A 16,771-nucleotide genomic window follows, 5' to 3' on the forward strand; every position below is an offset into this window, starting at 1 on the left:
TTGGGATGGTTGTGGTTTAATAAGGAGGTGTTTAATTTAAAGTTGTATATCGGACCGGCCACTGAGGAAATTCCGATCGGAAATGAAACGACGGGACAAGATGTGTGTTTCTTACGAGGGTGTTTAAAAGGAAAACGATAATCCAAACAGGCTCAAGTGTGGCTACAAACCAAACATTTGTCCGTAGCCCTGATTAGGAGATGTGGCGCGTCACAGGTTTGTCCAATGTCCAATTATCAACCTGATAGGGTTGAAGTTTGTCTAATAACCAATTATATCAACCTAACAGGATTTTTATTTCTCTTCTTCTGATAATAATAATAATAATGGATAATATATAAGTGCATCGCTGAGATGCAGAGTACACCGTTGCAGGTACGGGTGCCCCTGCATGAACTAAGCAGCAGTAGAAAGAGTTTCCTCCATGTGCATGACAAGATGGCGCTAGTGTCATCAGTACATATCATGTCTGAAGACGAGTGAAGAAAACCGACAGCAATTGCTGAAGACGAGTGAAGAAAACCAAATTTGTATCGTGGATTCTCAGCCTCAGCAAGAGATGTCATCATTTTTCATAGCTTTTTGACTGTTATCCCGAATACGAGAGCTCGATTCATGGCCACCAGGCCATGACGTGTTCCTTTCAGATAAGCATGACACCATCGTCAACGAGAGGATAATCGACAGAACACCAGATGTCCAGCTGATGCATACAGCGATGGGAATATAAGAAGACTATGAATGAAGGGGCAGTGGCAGTGGCCATCATGATTACTACAGTAGTGTCCAAGTCAAGCAAAGAAAGATGCCAATTTACAGGAACTCAATAAGCGACAACTTTTTCTGGTGGAAACAACATCACAAGTGCATCGCAGAGCAAGATTTGCTTCCTCCTGACCAAAGCTAATCCGTCTCTTCCAGCAAGCCAAGTATCAGATTTGGTCCGACTTCAAATCAAGAACTTCAGTTGCGTCCAGTTTTCGGTACCTGCTGAATGAATGAAGGTGATGTTTAGAATGTTGTGAAGAGAAACAGGTGGTACCTCTAGTGGTTGCACACTGATTGAAATTTCGGACATGGGAGAATTTTTCTTAGCATAATAAAGTTTGGTTGCATCATGGTTGTATGCTTCAAATCACCTTGGGAGATATCAACTTCTAAACTATATACTAGTACATTTTTTTGTTCTTGAAAATACAACTTAATTGGATACAAGGCTACTGCTTGACTATTAGATTTATACAACATCAGGAAACAAGATGAAAAATACGATGGGCAGGCCAACTTGAATACACCACCAGTGAGAAGCATGTGTTGGATTTGTAAAGCATTTCCTCCTTAAATCCCAGAGTGATAGAGAAAACAATAACTTACTAAAGGGTGAAGTCGAATGATGTCCTTGAATATGATGTATCCAGCAGTTGTTGGAACATCCGTACATGTACCTCAACCAAACCAATGACAGAGAAGAGCTACTAATTAGGATGCCTCTAGTCTAGAACAAAGAACATTGACATAACAACCACTCTGCTCATGAGCACGCTCCCTTGTAGTTAAAATGTCGAACTCACAATTCTACGATGGGCAGGCCAGCCCGCATACACTATTTGGGAGGAGCATAGGCAGACTTTGTAGAGTATTCAAAATCTCACAATAATGATGCAACCAAACCTTACAACCATTGGTGAGGAGCATAGGCAGGCTAACTGTGTAAAGTATTTCCATTTGCTTCCACCTTTGTTCAAGGACAATGAGCTAACTTGGTGATCATTTTACTACTGTATAAACATTAGTGATAAAGAAAATAATAACACAATGAAAGGTGAGTTCAAATACTCAGTCCTTGAATATGATGAATCTAGCAATGATTGAAACATGTGTGTATACACCTCAGCCAAACGAATGATAAAGAATAGCTACTAATTGGGATGCCTCCAAAACAAGGAACATTGACATAACAACAATTCTACTCATGGGAATGATTCCAGTCACTTAAACGTGGAATTCATATTTATACAGGTGACCCAAATAAGTAGACCGTATTTCAAATTCGTCTCTGCAATCTTGCATTGGTGTCATAACGATATGGATAACTCCAACGAATCAATCCATGTGCAAGAATGTGGATAACAGAATTTGACACAGACTCCATTGCATTATCAATCTTGAGGATACAAACCAGGAAGCAATTTCAGCCAACAGAAGAGAAAATCATTTGCTAGAGCGTGACAGAGTTTGACACAGACCCCCCTTGCATTACCAATCTCGATTCTCGAGAATACAAATCAGGAACCAGTTTCAGCATACAGCATGGAAGGCCTATGTGCACACACACAACGCCATCAAGTGACAAGCGGTGTCATCTGGGAGGAAAAAGAAGGAGTCGAGGGCACGAACCCTAGTAGCCTAGAGCTGGCGAAAGCCGGAGGGGAACAACGAGGGGGTGGCCGGGGCCGCTGTGGTGTTGGAGGCGGGTGCGGTGGCGGCGGCAGACGGCGGAGCGGCGGAGGAGAGCTCGCGGACGAGGGCGGCGAGGGCCTCCGGGTTGGCGCCGCGGTCGCAGAGCGCCATGAGCAGCGAGAGGGTGTGGCGGTCGAGGCCGGTGTCCAGGATCTGGGACATCTGGAACGCCAGCTCCAGCGACTCCTTGGCCTGCCTCGCGGCACCCCCCGCCGACTCCTCCATTCCCATCTCACGGGGGCGCGGTCGCCGTCGGCTTCCCCTTCCGCTCTCCGGTAGCCGGATCTAGGAATTTAAAACAGGGTGGTCTACCTACAAAAAAAATCAACAACAAATATGACATGTGACCGTTCTAATTATTTACCAATAGCAGGCAGATATAAATCGATATGGTTTTGCAAACACACCAAAATTCCCAACTAAGTCTCAGTTTTGCATAAAAGAAGCCTACATAGTAGTACATATACCAATTCTTGAACAATTCTACAAGAAAAAAAAATTCTACAACTACATACCAATTCCTAAACAATTCTACGAGAAAAAAATTACATTCTAATCTATCGGTCCCTGCATTAGTACCAATCATAACCGAACAACAGAAACTGGGAAAATTGGGGAATGTTGATAGGTACCCGTACCTGTGCACTGCGTTTAGTCGTGGGACGGTGGGAGGGCTGGCCGGTAGCTGGTGGCTGCTGATGTAGTGCAGGGCGGGGTGCACGCCTGCACAAGGCCGACCGCCGCGGACAGGACTGGGCGGCTGGGATGCGGTGGAGTGCGCGGGCGCGGCAGTGGCGGGGGCACGGAGACAAGGGGGACTCGGCGACGGCGAGTGGTCGGCGAGGCACGACCCCGGAGGCGGCTGGCGGCGAGTTCAGATCGGGGGAGCCGGAGAGGGAAGCAGAGTGGACCCAACAGGGGTGGGGACGGGGCGCCGGGATATAGGCAGCCTGCTGGGCTTATTTTTTTCGTCTAGCCCATCTCCTCCTCCGCAGCCCACTATGTACGTCCGCCCTGGGAAGCAAAGCCCCATCTCAGCCAGGAAATTTACCTCAAAAAACAAAAAAATCTCAGCGACGAAATCGCAAGGATGGCCCCACATGCCAGTGACACACACCTAATTTTTAGTTGGCGTGACACATTCACACAATCTTCATCGTTTTAACTCGCACGTGATCCTCAAAAAAAATTCACATGTGACGTACCTTCAAAAGAAAAACTCACATGTGACATAACATCACTGCTAAATACTCCATCATTCTCACTCAACCTTCCTTTACATGTAATCCACAGACAGAATACAAGAATTTGAGCTAGGTGCATTGCAAAAACAAAAGGATTTACCAAAATTGTCTAAATAAATGTGTATTACAAGATGTTTAAACTTTTAAACACCAGCACTCCAGCAGCTTACATACAACAGTTATCATGCAGTTCTACAAAACTCCTAGCGTCTACTCTGCCAGAAATGCTTCGCTGAGACTCACCAGAAATGTTTTACAGTGTGGCATCGTTGCCCAGGTGAAACCAAAAACAAGTTCATGCTTGCTGTATCGAAAGCACGGGATGTCGATATAGAGAAAGCGAGCCAACTATTACTAGAAACAAACATGCATAATCTGGTCCTACCTACGGAGCGCTAAATCCTGAGATGAACCTGAAGTCCACTACTGTCCAAGGTGTCAGGAGCTCTTGCACGTACAGCGGTTCTGGGCAAGATGCGTGAAATTCTCAGCAGCAGCACCCACCGGGTATAATTGAAGCAAGCAAGCCGCTGCAAAGGGATGGTATCTATCGTCATTCTTGCCGCACAGGCGTGAAGAGCTGAACAGACTGGATGCCCAAACCCCAAAACTGCTATCCTGCACCTCATCTTCCCCTGGCTCACAACCAGATAATACCGTATCCGCAACCCGGGGCTCACAGCGCGAGGAGTTCCGACTCCTTTTCTTCTTCTACCAACGATTCAGCGGTGGAATGGGCCGAGCCGTTCTCAACCTGGGGCTCCCGGGTGTATACCTTCGAGCCAGGCGACGGCAGGCGGGAGTCAGTCATGTGGACAAAGCCGGGGATGGCCGCTCCGTTCGAGGAATCTATGGCCGCCTGCAGCTTTTTCAGCTGGGACTTCAGGCATATGACTCGCCCCTTGTTCCATTTTGGGTAATGGAACGATGCAGACAGCGTGTCGTTGAGAAAGGAGTACACAACTTTTGAGATCGGCAGTCCTCTTGTGACCGTGCTTTTCTCCATTTCCCCCCTCCTGGTAGTAAAAAAACTGTCAGGCCAAAGTAGGACAAGAGAAAAATATTGTTACAAAAGGTTAATTATTTCTATGAAAATCCAACCATGGGCATGACGATCTATAACGATATTGAATGATTCCTACTACAAAGGAACTTTGCTCTGCGGAAATGATGTACTCCCTCCGTCCCATAATGTAAGATGTATTTTGACACTACTGAAGCAGCTTAAAATGTATTGAAGCAGCGCGTCATTTTGAGATTGGAGGGAGTAGTTAAAATCTATTGAAGCAACTCAAAATCAACTTCTATTTTTTGCGAACTTTTTCATCTGGAAATGATATATATCTATGTTACTTTTATTTCTGCAGCCCTTCATTCAAGTAGAACTACCACTGCATTGCTTCCCGGGAAAATGACAGGAGCATTGCCAATTCTATGAAGAAAGCATGGTCACATCAGCTTAAGATATACTTCCTTTTTGTGAGCACATCGATCAAAATAAACCAATTCCAGAGCAGAAACAGAACACGATAATAGGAAAGGAACATTGACTTAGGCAGAAAGCTTACAATACAACAACAGAGGCCAGTTGGGGAAGGTCTTTCTCTCTTTTTAGTCTGTCATAAAGTTTATTGAGCCATACTGACACAGCCACTAATGCCCCACCAACTGACATCCTGAAATGTAAACAAACCTAGTAAAGGCTGATGACAAATATAAAACTGGACCAGTAAATGAAAAAACAGCAATTAGAAATCACATTACCTATGTACATCTAGAGACCAGACCAGCTTGGTGTCACGGGATAATTCAGGGAAGAGCCCATAACTTACTGCATGCTCTAGAACCCTTGCAGCCCGAGCTTTTTGGCCGAACCACCAAAGCGCATCAAGGAGAGCATTAAAAAATCGTAAACTGTAGTCACATCCTTCCAAGTTACTGCTGTCAAGGACGTATTCAACCATTTGCCAATTAGAGCTATCATCATACTCCCCTTTTATCATAGAAGCAATCACTTGATGTGTATTACTAGCACGGTTTTTTTTCATTTCTTCCAGCAAATCATAAGCATCAGCCCACCTGAAATCACAAATCGATCACATTGCAATAATATCACATTAGAAGCATTTGTTAAAACTGTAGGCTGCAAAAAAAAAGAGAAAAATCTCAGGGCACTTCTGGATATAGATTATGTCGATGTAAGTTGCAACAAACACAATTATGCCTGCATCCAATCATTTTACTTCTGGCTATGTATATGCCAATGTTGCCTGTATGATGCAGGTCAAATCTAGATCAGTAGACCCAAACAATTTAAGCATGATAAATACCAGAAATAGAACACAAGAAAAAGGGGCAGAAATTCCAGCCCAAATCATTATGGAAACTCAAGTGCATGATCACATAATAATTGTGGAGTCAAACCCATCAAAGACCATGGTTAATACTTTAAAGGACTATACAGCTTCTGAAAATGTAAGTAGGACTGTAAAAAATCCAAGCAACAAATATCCTAGTACAGAATGACATGCATATGCCATATCATATTAACTGAAAGAACATAGGAGCAGCATACCGGTCATTTGAATTTATGTTTTGATTAGCAATCTTCAAAAAAAAGGCTGGCAACTCTAACTGAACGTCTAGAGTTTGTAGATCTTCTTGTCCTATTGCCCAGTGAGCCAGTCCGCTTGCTTAGAGGCATAGGTTGATGGTCAGCTTTGTGATTTATCTAACTGAAGATCCAAAGTTTGTACATCTTTTAACAGAAATAGTAAAACATAATTGGCACAGATTTCATCTCAATGCTTGCATATGATCAGTCAGCAATGTTAAGTTGGAGTGCAGAAGTTTGACAGATTATAAAGGCGAATAGTTCTGTTTGACCAATACCTGTCGTTCCTTGCATATAGTGACAACATCATGCAATAAGCAATAATGCTAGGCATAGTCATGTTGGATCTGATCTCTTCAAACTGCTCTTTGCTCTCATCTATAACACCCGCTATGCAGTAGGCATTGAGTACTCCCTCAAGGGAGCGTTCATCAGGGTTAAACCTAGACTTGCGCATCTCCATGTATGCCTTCACTGCATCATCCAACTGTGAACCCTGGCAGTATGCTTCGATGAGGGCATCATACGAATCTTTGCTTTTCTGAATGCCAGCACTGTTGGTCATCCGAGAAAAGACGGACTCAGCCTCCCGGAAGAGCCCGCCCTTGGCAAACACATTTGCAAGAGAATTATAGGTCTCTATGGTTGGCAAGCTACCGATTTCAGTCATCATGTTGAATGCAACATAGGCCTCCTGGATAGAGGATCAATGAAATATTAGATTTGCATCACAAAAGGGTTATCTTAAGAGTGACTCATACTCCCTCCGTTCCTAAATATAAGTCTTCGTAGAGATTCCACTATGGACTACATACGGAGCAAAATGAGTGAATCTACACTTTAAAATATGTCTATATACATCCGTATGTAGTTTGTAGTGGAATCTCTAAAAAGACTTGTACTGTATTTAGGAACGGAGGGAGTATATTATAAAGCAGTATTTGGTTCGTAGGCTGACCTCATACATAGCTGCATGACCAAGGGCTTCAATTAGGCCAGTGTAGGCCTTTGCAGTAGGCACCATTCCTTCTTTGGTTATGTAGTCAAGAACTTCTCTTGCATCCTCATGGAGACCACCCTGACCACACGCAGCCAAGACACCTTCACAGGTCTCCATGTCAGGTTCTATCCCTGTGCGAAGCATATCGTGAAAGAGCTCCACCACCTCCTTGAAAAACCCGCCATCGCCGAATACATTGAAGAGCACATTGTAGGTGGCCGTGTCTGGAGGTACAGCCGTTCTCATCTCACGGAAGAGCTCACGCACGCCATCAAACCTCCCCTGTTTTCCATACTGATCGAGCAGGACACGGTATGTCGCAGCCGTGGGCGCACAGCCATCAGCCTGCATCTGCCGTAGCACGGCCACAGCTTCAGCGGTGGCACCAATCCGGGTGTGAGCCTCCATGAGCCCGAGATACGCGGAGGGGTCCGGTGTGTGCCCTGTGTCGGCCATCTCACGGAACAGCTCGGCGACACGGGAGAGGTCACAGGCATTGGCAAAGGCATCCACAATGTAACGGTAGGACGCGGTGTCCGGCATAATGCCAGCCTCGAGCATGGTGCGCAGCAGCATCTCGGACTGGTCGCTGAGGGAGCGCACGGCGGCGGCGGCGAGGAGCGTGTTGTAGGTGGTGAGGTCGGGGCGCACGGCCGGGGAGGGGTCGTGGCGCATCTCGGCGAAGAGGCCGAGGAGCATGTCGAAGGGGACGGGCGGGTCAGCGGCGCGGGCGCAGGCGGCGAGCACGGTGTTGTAGGTGGCGGCGGTGGGGGCCACGCCCTGGGCCTTCATCTGGTCGAGCAGGGCGCGGGCGTCCTCGTGGAGCGCGTTGCGGGCGTAGGCGGCGATGAGGGAGGTGTAGGAGAGCGCGGTGCGGGCGTCGGCGGGGAGGTCCTGGAAGACCTCGAGGCACTTGTCGAGGAGGGCGGGGCCCTGGCGGCCGAGCACGCCGATGACGATGGCGTGGATGTGCTCGTCGGGGCGGCACCAGGACTGGCGCTGCATGTACTTGAAGAGGCGCACGGAGCGCTGCCAGTCGCCGCGGCGGGAGAACTCGCGGTACACCGCCGCGAAGTCCTGCAGCGTGAGCCGGTGCTTGGCCGTCTCGAGGCAGCGCGCGATGGAGCCCCGCGGCGCCAGGTTGCTCAGCCGGTCGATCAGCGAGTCCACCTCGTACGAGTACCTGCCCCGCTCCCCCGCCCCCGCCGGCGGGGCCGCCTCCTCCTTGGGCGTGGTCGTCAGCTGGCCCCGCGCCCGCGCCAGCACCGCCAGCCTGCCCCCGCCGCGGCTCCTGGGGCGGCACCAGCTCCTGGCGGCGGCTGGGCGGAGCGGGTGGTCGCAGTGGTAGGACGAGGAGGAGGCGACGGTGGTGGTGGAGACGAGCGCCATGCTTGGAGCATGCGGCGGCGGCGGCGGCCGGCGAGGGGGAGTGGGGGTTTTGGATTTCACCACTGGGGAGAGATTTTTCCGCTCGCTGCCGAAGTGGATAGACTCCACTCAGCTTGGGACTCGGGAGGAGGAAGAGAGTCCGACCCGTAACAGGCTAAGCCTAACCCGTTCCGTTCCCCACGAGGCCTGGACCAGAAGTCCAGAACAGAAATCCAAAACAGCAGCATGGCGGCCGCCCCCCTCCCTCCCCCGCCCAACGCCGCCGCCCTCCCGCACTAGACTCCGCCGCCGCCGCCGCCGCCCCACGCTAGATCCGCGCCGTCCTCCCACCGCTGCGCCCTCCGGCCCTAGCGCTGCTCCTCCGGGCAGGTTCGGTTCCCCCCACCCCCTATTGCGTTTCGGAGGTTTCCAGATACGTTTCTGATCGCGCGATTCCGTGCTCGCGCTGCAGGGGCCGGCGGTCTTGATCCTGCCGCGGGGGCGTCCTCCTCGTCTGTTGCGGGTCTGGTTGGTGCTCCATGTCGGCGGGCGACGGCGCGGCGGTGTCGGCCGTGGAGGGGAAGCTCGCGGAGCTCTCCGCCAGCTGCGACCTCAGGACCCTCCCCAAGAGGGGCAAGGTCAGCCCGCTCTCCCCACCCTCCCGCCTTGCTTTATTTGCCTTAGATGATTAGATCAGGACATCCTCTTCTCGATCGATGGATACTGAGTAATCCCGTAGGCGGCCGTCCAACCGTCGATCACATCAAACCCCGTGAGCTTGAATGCGGTTTCAGAATCATCTGCGGGTTCCTCTTTAAGAATACGAGGAGATTGGATGGTACTTCCGTCCTGTCTTGTGCTGTGGAATCTGGTTTGCTCTAGGAATATTTGTTAAATCCAGCAAGCCCTTTTTGCTGCTATGGCTAAAAAAAGATAATGTTAGATAACAAGTGGGTTTTGTTCTAGTACTCCTCAAAAGCACATCAGATAGTTTGCCTTGTTGTGATAGCCTACCTAAGTCCAGCTGCAACTGTTTCTTCACAACATCACACTTATCTTATCTGTACCCTTACCATAGCTGACCCTGATACTGACCCCATTGCCAATGAGTTGTACTGGAACTATCAAATGTTTCTCTTCTTGGTTTTCAGTCTACTTCGTTCCTTGTTCGTGTAGTGTCACCTATGTCTTATCCTGTTTGCTTCCCCTCTCATCAATCTGGACTTGCCAATGAAATTTCTCTAGCAAATTTATTTATTGTGCCATAGTGGAGGGATGTGTGGATTTATCGCAGGGGAACAAATATTGTCCTGAAGATATTCGAAATATGAGTTGTTAATTTTGGATGAGCATGGGTTATTATGATAGAGTGAACATGAAGTACATCCCAAGGCGGCTCTTCAGTTTAAGGCAATAAAATATATTTCTTGATAAATAGGCCTTAAAGTAAGGCATCCCTCTACAAAAGATGTATTTTGTACTTTTTCTGTCATAGAGTTCTCCCCATTCTTCTAATTTTGAAAAGATTTTAAATTAAAGTACATACCAATATTTCTTTCAGATAATGTGTTGGCTAGGAGTATTTGATGCTAATTTTGCTTTTTTTTCAGTCTGCATCAGCAAGGACATTGAACACTGCCCAGATTCAGCTTGTCGCAGGCCATCCGGAAGTTTATGAACCATGTGATGATTCCTTTGCCCTTGTTGATGCGCTGCTCTCTGACAAAGCTCAACTTCTGACGCTACAGCCGAGTTTATGCATGGAAGTAGGATGTGGCAGTGGCTATGTCATCACTTCTCTAGCCATCATGCTCAGGCAATTAGGCTCTGGAACCCAGTACCTAGCAACAGACATCAACCAACATGCCGTGGAGACAACTCAAGCAACACTTGAAGCCCATGGTGTTCATGCAGATGTTATTGCTACTGATATCGTGTCAGGACTTGAGAAACGTCTGGCTGGCATGGTTGATGTGGTTGTTGTGAACCCTCCTTATGTGCCAACACCAGAGGAAGAAATCGGGATGAAGGGCATTGCTTCATCTTGGGCTGGAGGGTTGAATGGGCGCCAAGTGATCGATCGGATTCTCCCTGCGGTGCGTGAGCTGCTGTCAGAAAAAGGGTGTCTCTACATGATTGCCCTTGAAGATAATGATCCTTTGGGCATATGCCATTTGATGAACGAGAAGGGGTTCGCGTCACGTGTTCTGTTGAAGAGGTGTACTGACGAGGAGAGCCTTTATGTTCTTAAGTTCTGGCAAGATGCTGCTGCTGGCGCAAATGCTTCTCAGTCCGGTAGATCTCCACGTGCCGAGTCGTGGCTTTCACAGTTGCCTTTCAAATCCTTTTGGCATAAGAACGCTGGCAGTTCTTGACCTCATCAGTTTGGACCCTCCTATCATGAAATATATCAAAGCAAGGAAACCTTTGCGAAATTTGGCGGTAATGTGTAAAAGTGTCTGAATGAGGTGTTACTGTGGAGTTCAGACCTGCCTGTCCTCTGAGAACACAAACCAGACTGACATGGTGAACTTAGCTATATGATCCAATGAGCAACCCAACCTATCGTAGTTGAAACATACCATACTTTCTCTTGTCGGTAAAACAGCTGTCTTATTATGTTGGCACCATGCGTGTTAGTGTGTATATGTGCTATGATGAATGAATCTGTTGCCTTCGTGAATGTGTCATATGCTGTTAAATTGCGACTTTGTCTTGCAGAGAGAAGTTCAGCGCAACTTCTGGATCTGTGCAATGTTAGCTACGTTCAAAAAAATTTGATGTCTGTTTAGCAGTATGATGGTATGCTTGCTCCTATATACCCAGGAAGATGCATCTGGGTTTGTTCTCTGGTCGCGTCATTTGTTTTGATAGATATGTTTGAGGTAATTGGTGGTGAATTTTATGAGCTTGGATCGGATGCACTGTCGTGTCTACATGCAGCTTCGAACAGATGTAGTGGACTTGGAGGAGTTAAATCTGCCATGAGCTTTCCTCTTGCGAGTGAGTACACTACTAATTTTTGAACAGATCATATTTACTAAACCTGATCGATCACAGAAACTTCAGCAAGGAGTAAATGTCTAGAGTTACAACAAAATGGTTGTTCAAGAAGATTTATTTTCTTCCATAGCCGGTAGAAAACAAAACAAATTATGCAAGAGATCAAGTTAATTTTAGCAGAGTTGGATCCTCTCTTGTTTATAATATAATATAATACGAAAAGTCTAACGCCCACACGTGTGGGCGTTCCCCAACTCGTCCACATGCCTGGATCGTCGTCCAGTGCCTTTTGCACGAATCTTGGCACGAAAAAGGTTGATTTTTTGTGCCACGTAGGATGGGGCTGGTGTGTGGGCGTTGGAAAGTTTGCCCACACGCCCGCACCACGCTGTTTGCCATCTGCGTTGTGTGGGCGAACTAGTTTCTGCCCACACAGCCACCATCTAGGTCATGCGCGTGTGGGCGAACTGTTTTTTGCCCACACGACACTCCTATGTTGTGGACGGCAACTGCAGTTACGCGAATGTGGCAACTCGGTACACACACGGCAACTGTGATTCTCTGCTACACGGCAACTGCAGTTACGCGAACGTGGCAACTCGGTACACACACATGGCAACTGTGATTCTTTGCTACACGGCAACTGCAGTTGTGCGTATGTGGCAACCAGATAAACACACATGACAATTGTGATTAACAATACATGTCAACTATGGTTGGACCACACGTGGCAACTAGGTAAACACACATGGCAACTACTGTTTTGACCATATGTGACAAGTAGTTAATCACACACGGCAACTACGGTTTGATTACACGCGGCAACTACCATAAATTAGACATGGCAACTATAATTAACCAAAACAGATAGAGTTGTCATGCTTTTACAACTACACTTGCCATCCCGGATAACTACATCTGCCAACCAGGATGGCAACTAAATAGTCATCCCGTGAGGTACCTAACGTAGCTGCTCAGGACGTGTGGGCATTTTTGCTTCGTGCCACACGCATGGGGTGAAGATGAGTAGTACTTGTTGGGCGTGTGGCACGAAGTAGCCGCGCCCACACGTGTGGGCAATTCCAATGTCTGCCCACACACAGCCCGTGTGGGCTGCCTCCTATTCACACCACACACAGTGTGTGGGCGCATGTCTTATATGCCACACGTGTGGCAGTTAGCGGCGTCTAATATAATAATATATAATATATACGTACTATTTAAAAAATATGTAAGATTCTGTCGTCCAGTCGTCCTTCGTCAAACATTACATGCTTCCCCTCATCTTTATGTTTTGATTTTTTTTCTCACATCTGTTTTTTCATCAAAAACCCGCCTCAATTACACCATATCTTATTGATGTAACAAATAAAAAATTTATTTTCTTTGATAAGTCAATAATAATAACCAAAAGGTATTAAATCCTATTTTCCATGCAATCGCATTAATATGGGTAGGTATCACTAGTCAACCTGATAGAATATTTACGCCCCAATTGCAACACACGAGAAATTATCTAACCACCTAAGAAATTGGTTTAATTCAAAGAAAATTGGAATATCGTGGGAGTCTAGTTAGAATAACTCTAGAATAGTTGCCATATTTGCGTAAGTGCTATTGTGAGCTCGAGCTCACATAATTTTGGATGAACAGTAAATCCAAAAAAGTAGTAAAAAATCAAAAAGTTCTGAACTTTTTTTTAGCAAGAAACATTGGTGTTTTTTCTACAAGCGTGCAAATTTTGGCGACGGAATCACATTCGTGGAGGTGTGCACAAAAGGACAAAATTGATGCTCCAAAATGCTTCCAAATACTCCTTTTGGAGCATCGATTTTGTTTTTTTTCCCACAGCTCCACAGATGTGATTTTGCCATGAAAATTTGCATGAGTGTAGAAAAACATCAATGTTTCTTGCCAAAAGAATGAATTTTTTTTTACTATTTTTTGGGATTTTACTGTTCATCCGGGATCATGTGAGCTCGAGCTCACAAACCCTGTTTCCCCATATTTGGCCTATCACTGCACCGACTATCTGACATTTGAGGGCCCAAAACATTTCTAATGTAGTCGTCGTGCCGATCTTAGCCTCCATAATTTTTGGAGTCCACTCCAAATCAAGCTCGCGAGCCGCCAAATCTGGAGGCTTGGGGGCCGAGCTTCATATCCAACTGTCTGCGCGACATGTTTTCTGCCTCTCACTTCCATTCCTGGCAATGGCGCAACCATCTGTATGACTCCTGCTTTCACTTCTCTCAATGGCGCAGTTGCATGTTTTTTCATCGAGAAGAGCGCCCATTAATGTTCCCCATCGCGTGTCTCCACTCGTGCACCCATTTCCCACCTAAGTGCACCAATTAATTTAGACATAGTTTCCTGTTGGAGCACGCCCTCCGATGGTATATAACACCCTCGCCTTCCCTGTTCACCAGCACCACTGATCACACATCTTCATATCGCTGCCACACTCACTCCCATCTGCCATGTCGCAATGGCCTAGCCCTCCTCGTGGACCCTTCCCCAGTGAGGCTGAAGAGAATAATGCTAAAAGGAAGTTCTGGGAGAGGTCCTGACGGTGATCCGAGTGGGTCAAGGGTGAGGCGCTTGTTCTTGTTGAATCGATTGTTTGGGTCCAGGCACCTCCCCACCGCCCACCTCTACTTTGCCCATGTGAGACAATACCTCCTTAGTAGAAAGAGATGTCACGCTCATGGAGGACTAGAAAATATATGGCCTTCTCCTGCGTCGAGGACACACAAGCGTACATAGACCGTGTGACCATGGAAGTGGCAGCAGCCAAAGCATCCCTCTCCTACAAGGTCACTTCCAAACGAAGGAAGAGCAAGAATAAAATAGATGTTAACTTACCAGTTTAGTTGTATTTTAGTTTAGCTTGTTAAATTCATAGTTGAAATCATAGATTAAATTGTTCATTGATGAGATGGGTACGAATATTTATTAGCTAGTGACAAATGGGTCCTAATCGCATGGAATAATTGGAGGCTCCGTTTATGGCGATTCTAATTTTGCGCATTACCTCGACAGCCTCCAAAAAAATTATGGAGCGCCCTCCATAGTGTTTCGAAGGCTGCAAATATGGTGACTCTACTAGATTTACTGTTTGGATGTTTATTCCAAGGCAATGGTGGATCAACATTTTTAAGGCAGAAGTACCTAGGACGCATTTGGTTACTTGCACTGTTTTTTGCCACTTTGCATATTTATCCCAGCAGTTGGGCCTGGTTGAGCATTGCAGGCAAAAAACAACATATGCATGTTGATTGGTGGCCTGCATTGCATCAAGGCCCAGTTGGGTGCATGTTGTTTACTTGCATGTGTTTGTGCTTCGGGTGTGAGCAGATGCAAAGCACAGCTGTTTGATTGTGTGCAAGTTCTTGATCTGCTCACCCCTTTCAAATGTGGTGGACTTATCACCCATTTAACAGCACACAACGCACACACAACACACTATGATCAACAGCATCAGAAAAACAACAAGAACAAAGCAAAAATAAAGCAAGGAACAAGCGGATCATAAGCTACTAGGCATAAGTTTAAACAGCAGGGCATCCCATGCCCCTGCTGGACCCGAGGATGTTGCTCCTTGGGCAAAATATACACAAGTTCACAGCAAAAGAGACGATCGGGCTTCAGTTCAAACCTACACTACTTCAGTTATGACTACGAGCATGAGAGATCAGACTTGACAAATGAACTAGAGGGCCTGAGTGCTATCGCCAACGCAGCTGTGCTTCGAGCACCGGACAATGCAGATGTTGGAGCTATTGGCGTTGAAGATCTGCACCTTCAGCCCCAGGCCGGAGAGCTTGAAGACGACAAGGTCGCCGGGGACGATCTTGTGCGGGTCGCAGAAGTACTCCTAGCAGTGCCCCAGCACCATTTGCCCCTTGAACATCTGCACATGGACTCAAAACTCGCACCACTTGTTGGCGGAGAGGCTGATGACGTGAGGAGGGCCGCTGACCAGCCATTGCTTCATCGCCGCCCTGAATTTACGCGGGATGATGAGCATGGAGATGTCCTCCTGGTCACTGATATGCACGTAGAACCCGATAGAGTCCCGTGCACCCTCCTCATGGCCGGCACCGTAGCTGCATTGGCTCGGGGTTGCGGCATGGTGCAGAAAGGGTAGGAAGCTCACAGTCCCGCCGCCATATCTACTCTGGCTGTGAAGAGGCCGGCAATCCACCTCTCTTGGATGGGATTGCTGTCAGCGATGACGGGAGTGGGTGGGGCATGGCGAGATGGCGACGTGGCCATCAGAGAAACTGAACGGGCGGTGAGGTGCGAGAGGGAATGGGTGTGAACTGGCGAGGATGGTGACGGGAGGGGGCATGGGGATTTATGGGCCGTCACATCTTCTCCTGCGCTTCCCCAGGCATGCAGGCGCTCGCCATGCGTGGCTCGAGCGAGCCTGGCTCGCAAAAAACGTCCGATTCGGCTGTTCCTCCAGACCCAGGCCTAGGCCTGCTTTGAGGTTTGTGCGGGCCATGAAGTGCATGCGACCCAGGCAACCAAATAGGCCAAATTCTGCCCTACCTAATGTAGGTGACCAAATTCGTGCCTACTATTTTTATGCAATAACCTTGGAACAACCTAAGTGGGTTGAGTGGCGGGACTTGAGGTAGAACCTGATGTGGATGGGATGAGGGCGGCGAGATGAGCAGGTGGGCAGTAGTGCACTAAGATAGGAGATGTAGATGCGGGTGCCGGTGTTAAACCAACTCTAGCAGAGTTGTTATATGGTCCCAAACTCCATAATAACCTTCTGAATTGACGCTTTTGCTCAAAATGTCCGTCTAGCAGGTCGTCTATTGCGACTCCATCATCACAATTTCTAGAGTGCATTGTAATACCTCCCTTAGCTTTCATATTTGGAGGTTGGGGACATTTTAGGACGCACGTATCCTCCTACCACCACTGCCAATTACCACCTCCGAGTCCGGACCGCCTCAATTTCGCACCGCTCGACACCGCTAACCCCTTCTCACCCCTACGACACCTCGCCGTAGCCCGGCCTTAGCTTCCCACCGTATGGTCGACCATTGTCATGGCCACACTATG

At 47.6% G+C, this 16,771-nt stretch overlaps 3 protein-coding genes across 4 annotated transcripts; 1 reads left to right on the forward strand and 2 right to left on the reverse strand.

Moving 5' to 3' along the window:
* Positions 1-698: 698 nt before the first annotated feature.
* On the reverse strand, positions 699-3,410 carry LOC125511234 (mitotic-spindle organizing protein 1B-like). Of its 2 annotated transcripts, none has more exons than XM_048676561.1 (3): positions 3,099-3,410; positions 2,398-2,772; positions 699-987 (listed from the first exon to the last, which is right to left on the reverse strand). In XM_048676561.1, the coding sequence occupies exon 2, from the start codon at positions 2,689-2,691 to the stop codon at positions 2,407-2,409; it is 285 nt and encodes a 94-aa protein (XP_048532518.1). In that variant the 5' UTR covers positions 2,692-2,772; positions 3,099-3,410; the 3' UTR covers positions 699-987; positions 2,398-2,406. The 2 variants fall into 2 exon arrangements, with proteins under 2 accessions (XP_048532518.1, XP_048532519.1); XM_048676562.1 differs by having other exon boundaries at positions 699-990.
* Positions 3,411-3,782: 372 nt separating this feature from the next.
* LOC125511236 (pentatricopeptide repeat-containing protein At1g74850, chloroplastic-like) lies at positions 3,783-8,860 on the reverse strand. Its single transcript, XM_048676563.1, has 5 exons — positions 7,277-8,860; positions 6,597-7,012; positions 5,469-5,783; positions 5,273-5,380; positions 3,783-4,720 (listed from the first exon to the last, which is right to left on the reverse strand). Exons 1-5 carry the CDS (start codon positions 8,705-8,707, stop codon positions 4,381-4,383), a joined length of 2,610 nt encoding a protein of 869 aa, XP_048532520.1. The 5' UTR covers positions 8,708-8,860; the 3' UTR covers positions 3,783-4,380.
* A 31-nt stretch (positions 8,861-8,891) lies between these two features.
* Positions 8,892-11,394, forward strand: LOC125511237 (methyltransferase N6AMT1-like). The gene is made up of 3 exons (XM_048676564.1): positions 8,892-9,076; positions 9,159-9,324; positions 10,297-11,394. The coding sequence occupies exons 2-3, from the start codon at positions 9,226-9,228 to the stop codon at positions 11,059-11,061; spliced, it is 864 nt and encodes a 287-aa protein (XP_048532521.1). The 5' UTR covers positions 8,892-9,076; positions 9,159-9,225; the 3' UTR covers positions 11,062-11,394.
* Positions 11,395-16,771: the final 5,377 nt, after the last annotated feature.

Source organism: Triticum urartu, chromosome 5 (genome assembly GCF_003073215.2).
Source record: "Triticum urartu cultivar G1812 chromosome 5, Tu2.1, whole genome shotgun sequence".
Lineage (NCBI taxonomy): Eukaryota > Viridiplantae > Streptophyta > Magnoliopsida > Poales > Poaceae > Triticum > Triticum urartu.

Excerpts from the sequence above, each read along its gene's own strand:
- LOC125511234 (XM_048676561.1), bottom strand. The coding sequence starts at position 2,691 with ATGGGAATGGAGGAGTCGGCGGGGGGTGCCGCGAGGCAGGCCAAGGAG.
- LOC125511236 (XM_048676563.1), bottom strand. The coding sequence starts at position 8,707 with ATGGCGCTCGTCTCCACCACCACCGTCGCCTCCTCCTCGTCCTACCAC. Across the intron at positions 7,013-7,276 it reads GTCATGCAGCTATGTATGAG|GAGGCCTATGTTGCATTCAA; the intron begins GTCAGCCTACGA and ends TCCTCTATCCAG. Across the intron at positions 4,721-5,272 it reads CTGGCCTCTGTTGTTGTATT|GAGGGGGGAAATGGAGAAAA; the intron begins GTAAGCTTTCTG and ends TTTTACTACCAG.
- LOC125511237 (XM_048676564.1), top strand. The coding sequence starts at position 9,226 with ATGTCGGCGGGCGACGGCGCGGCGGTGTCGGCCGTGGAGGGGAAGCTC. Across the intron at positions 9,325-10,296 it reads CCCTCCCCAAGAGGGGCAAG|TCTGCATCAGCAAGGACATT; the intron begins GTCAGCCCGCTC and ends CTTTTTTTTCAG.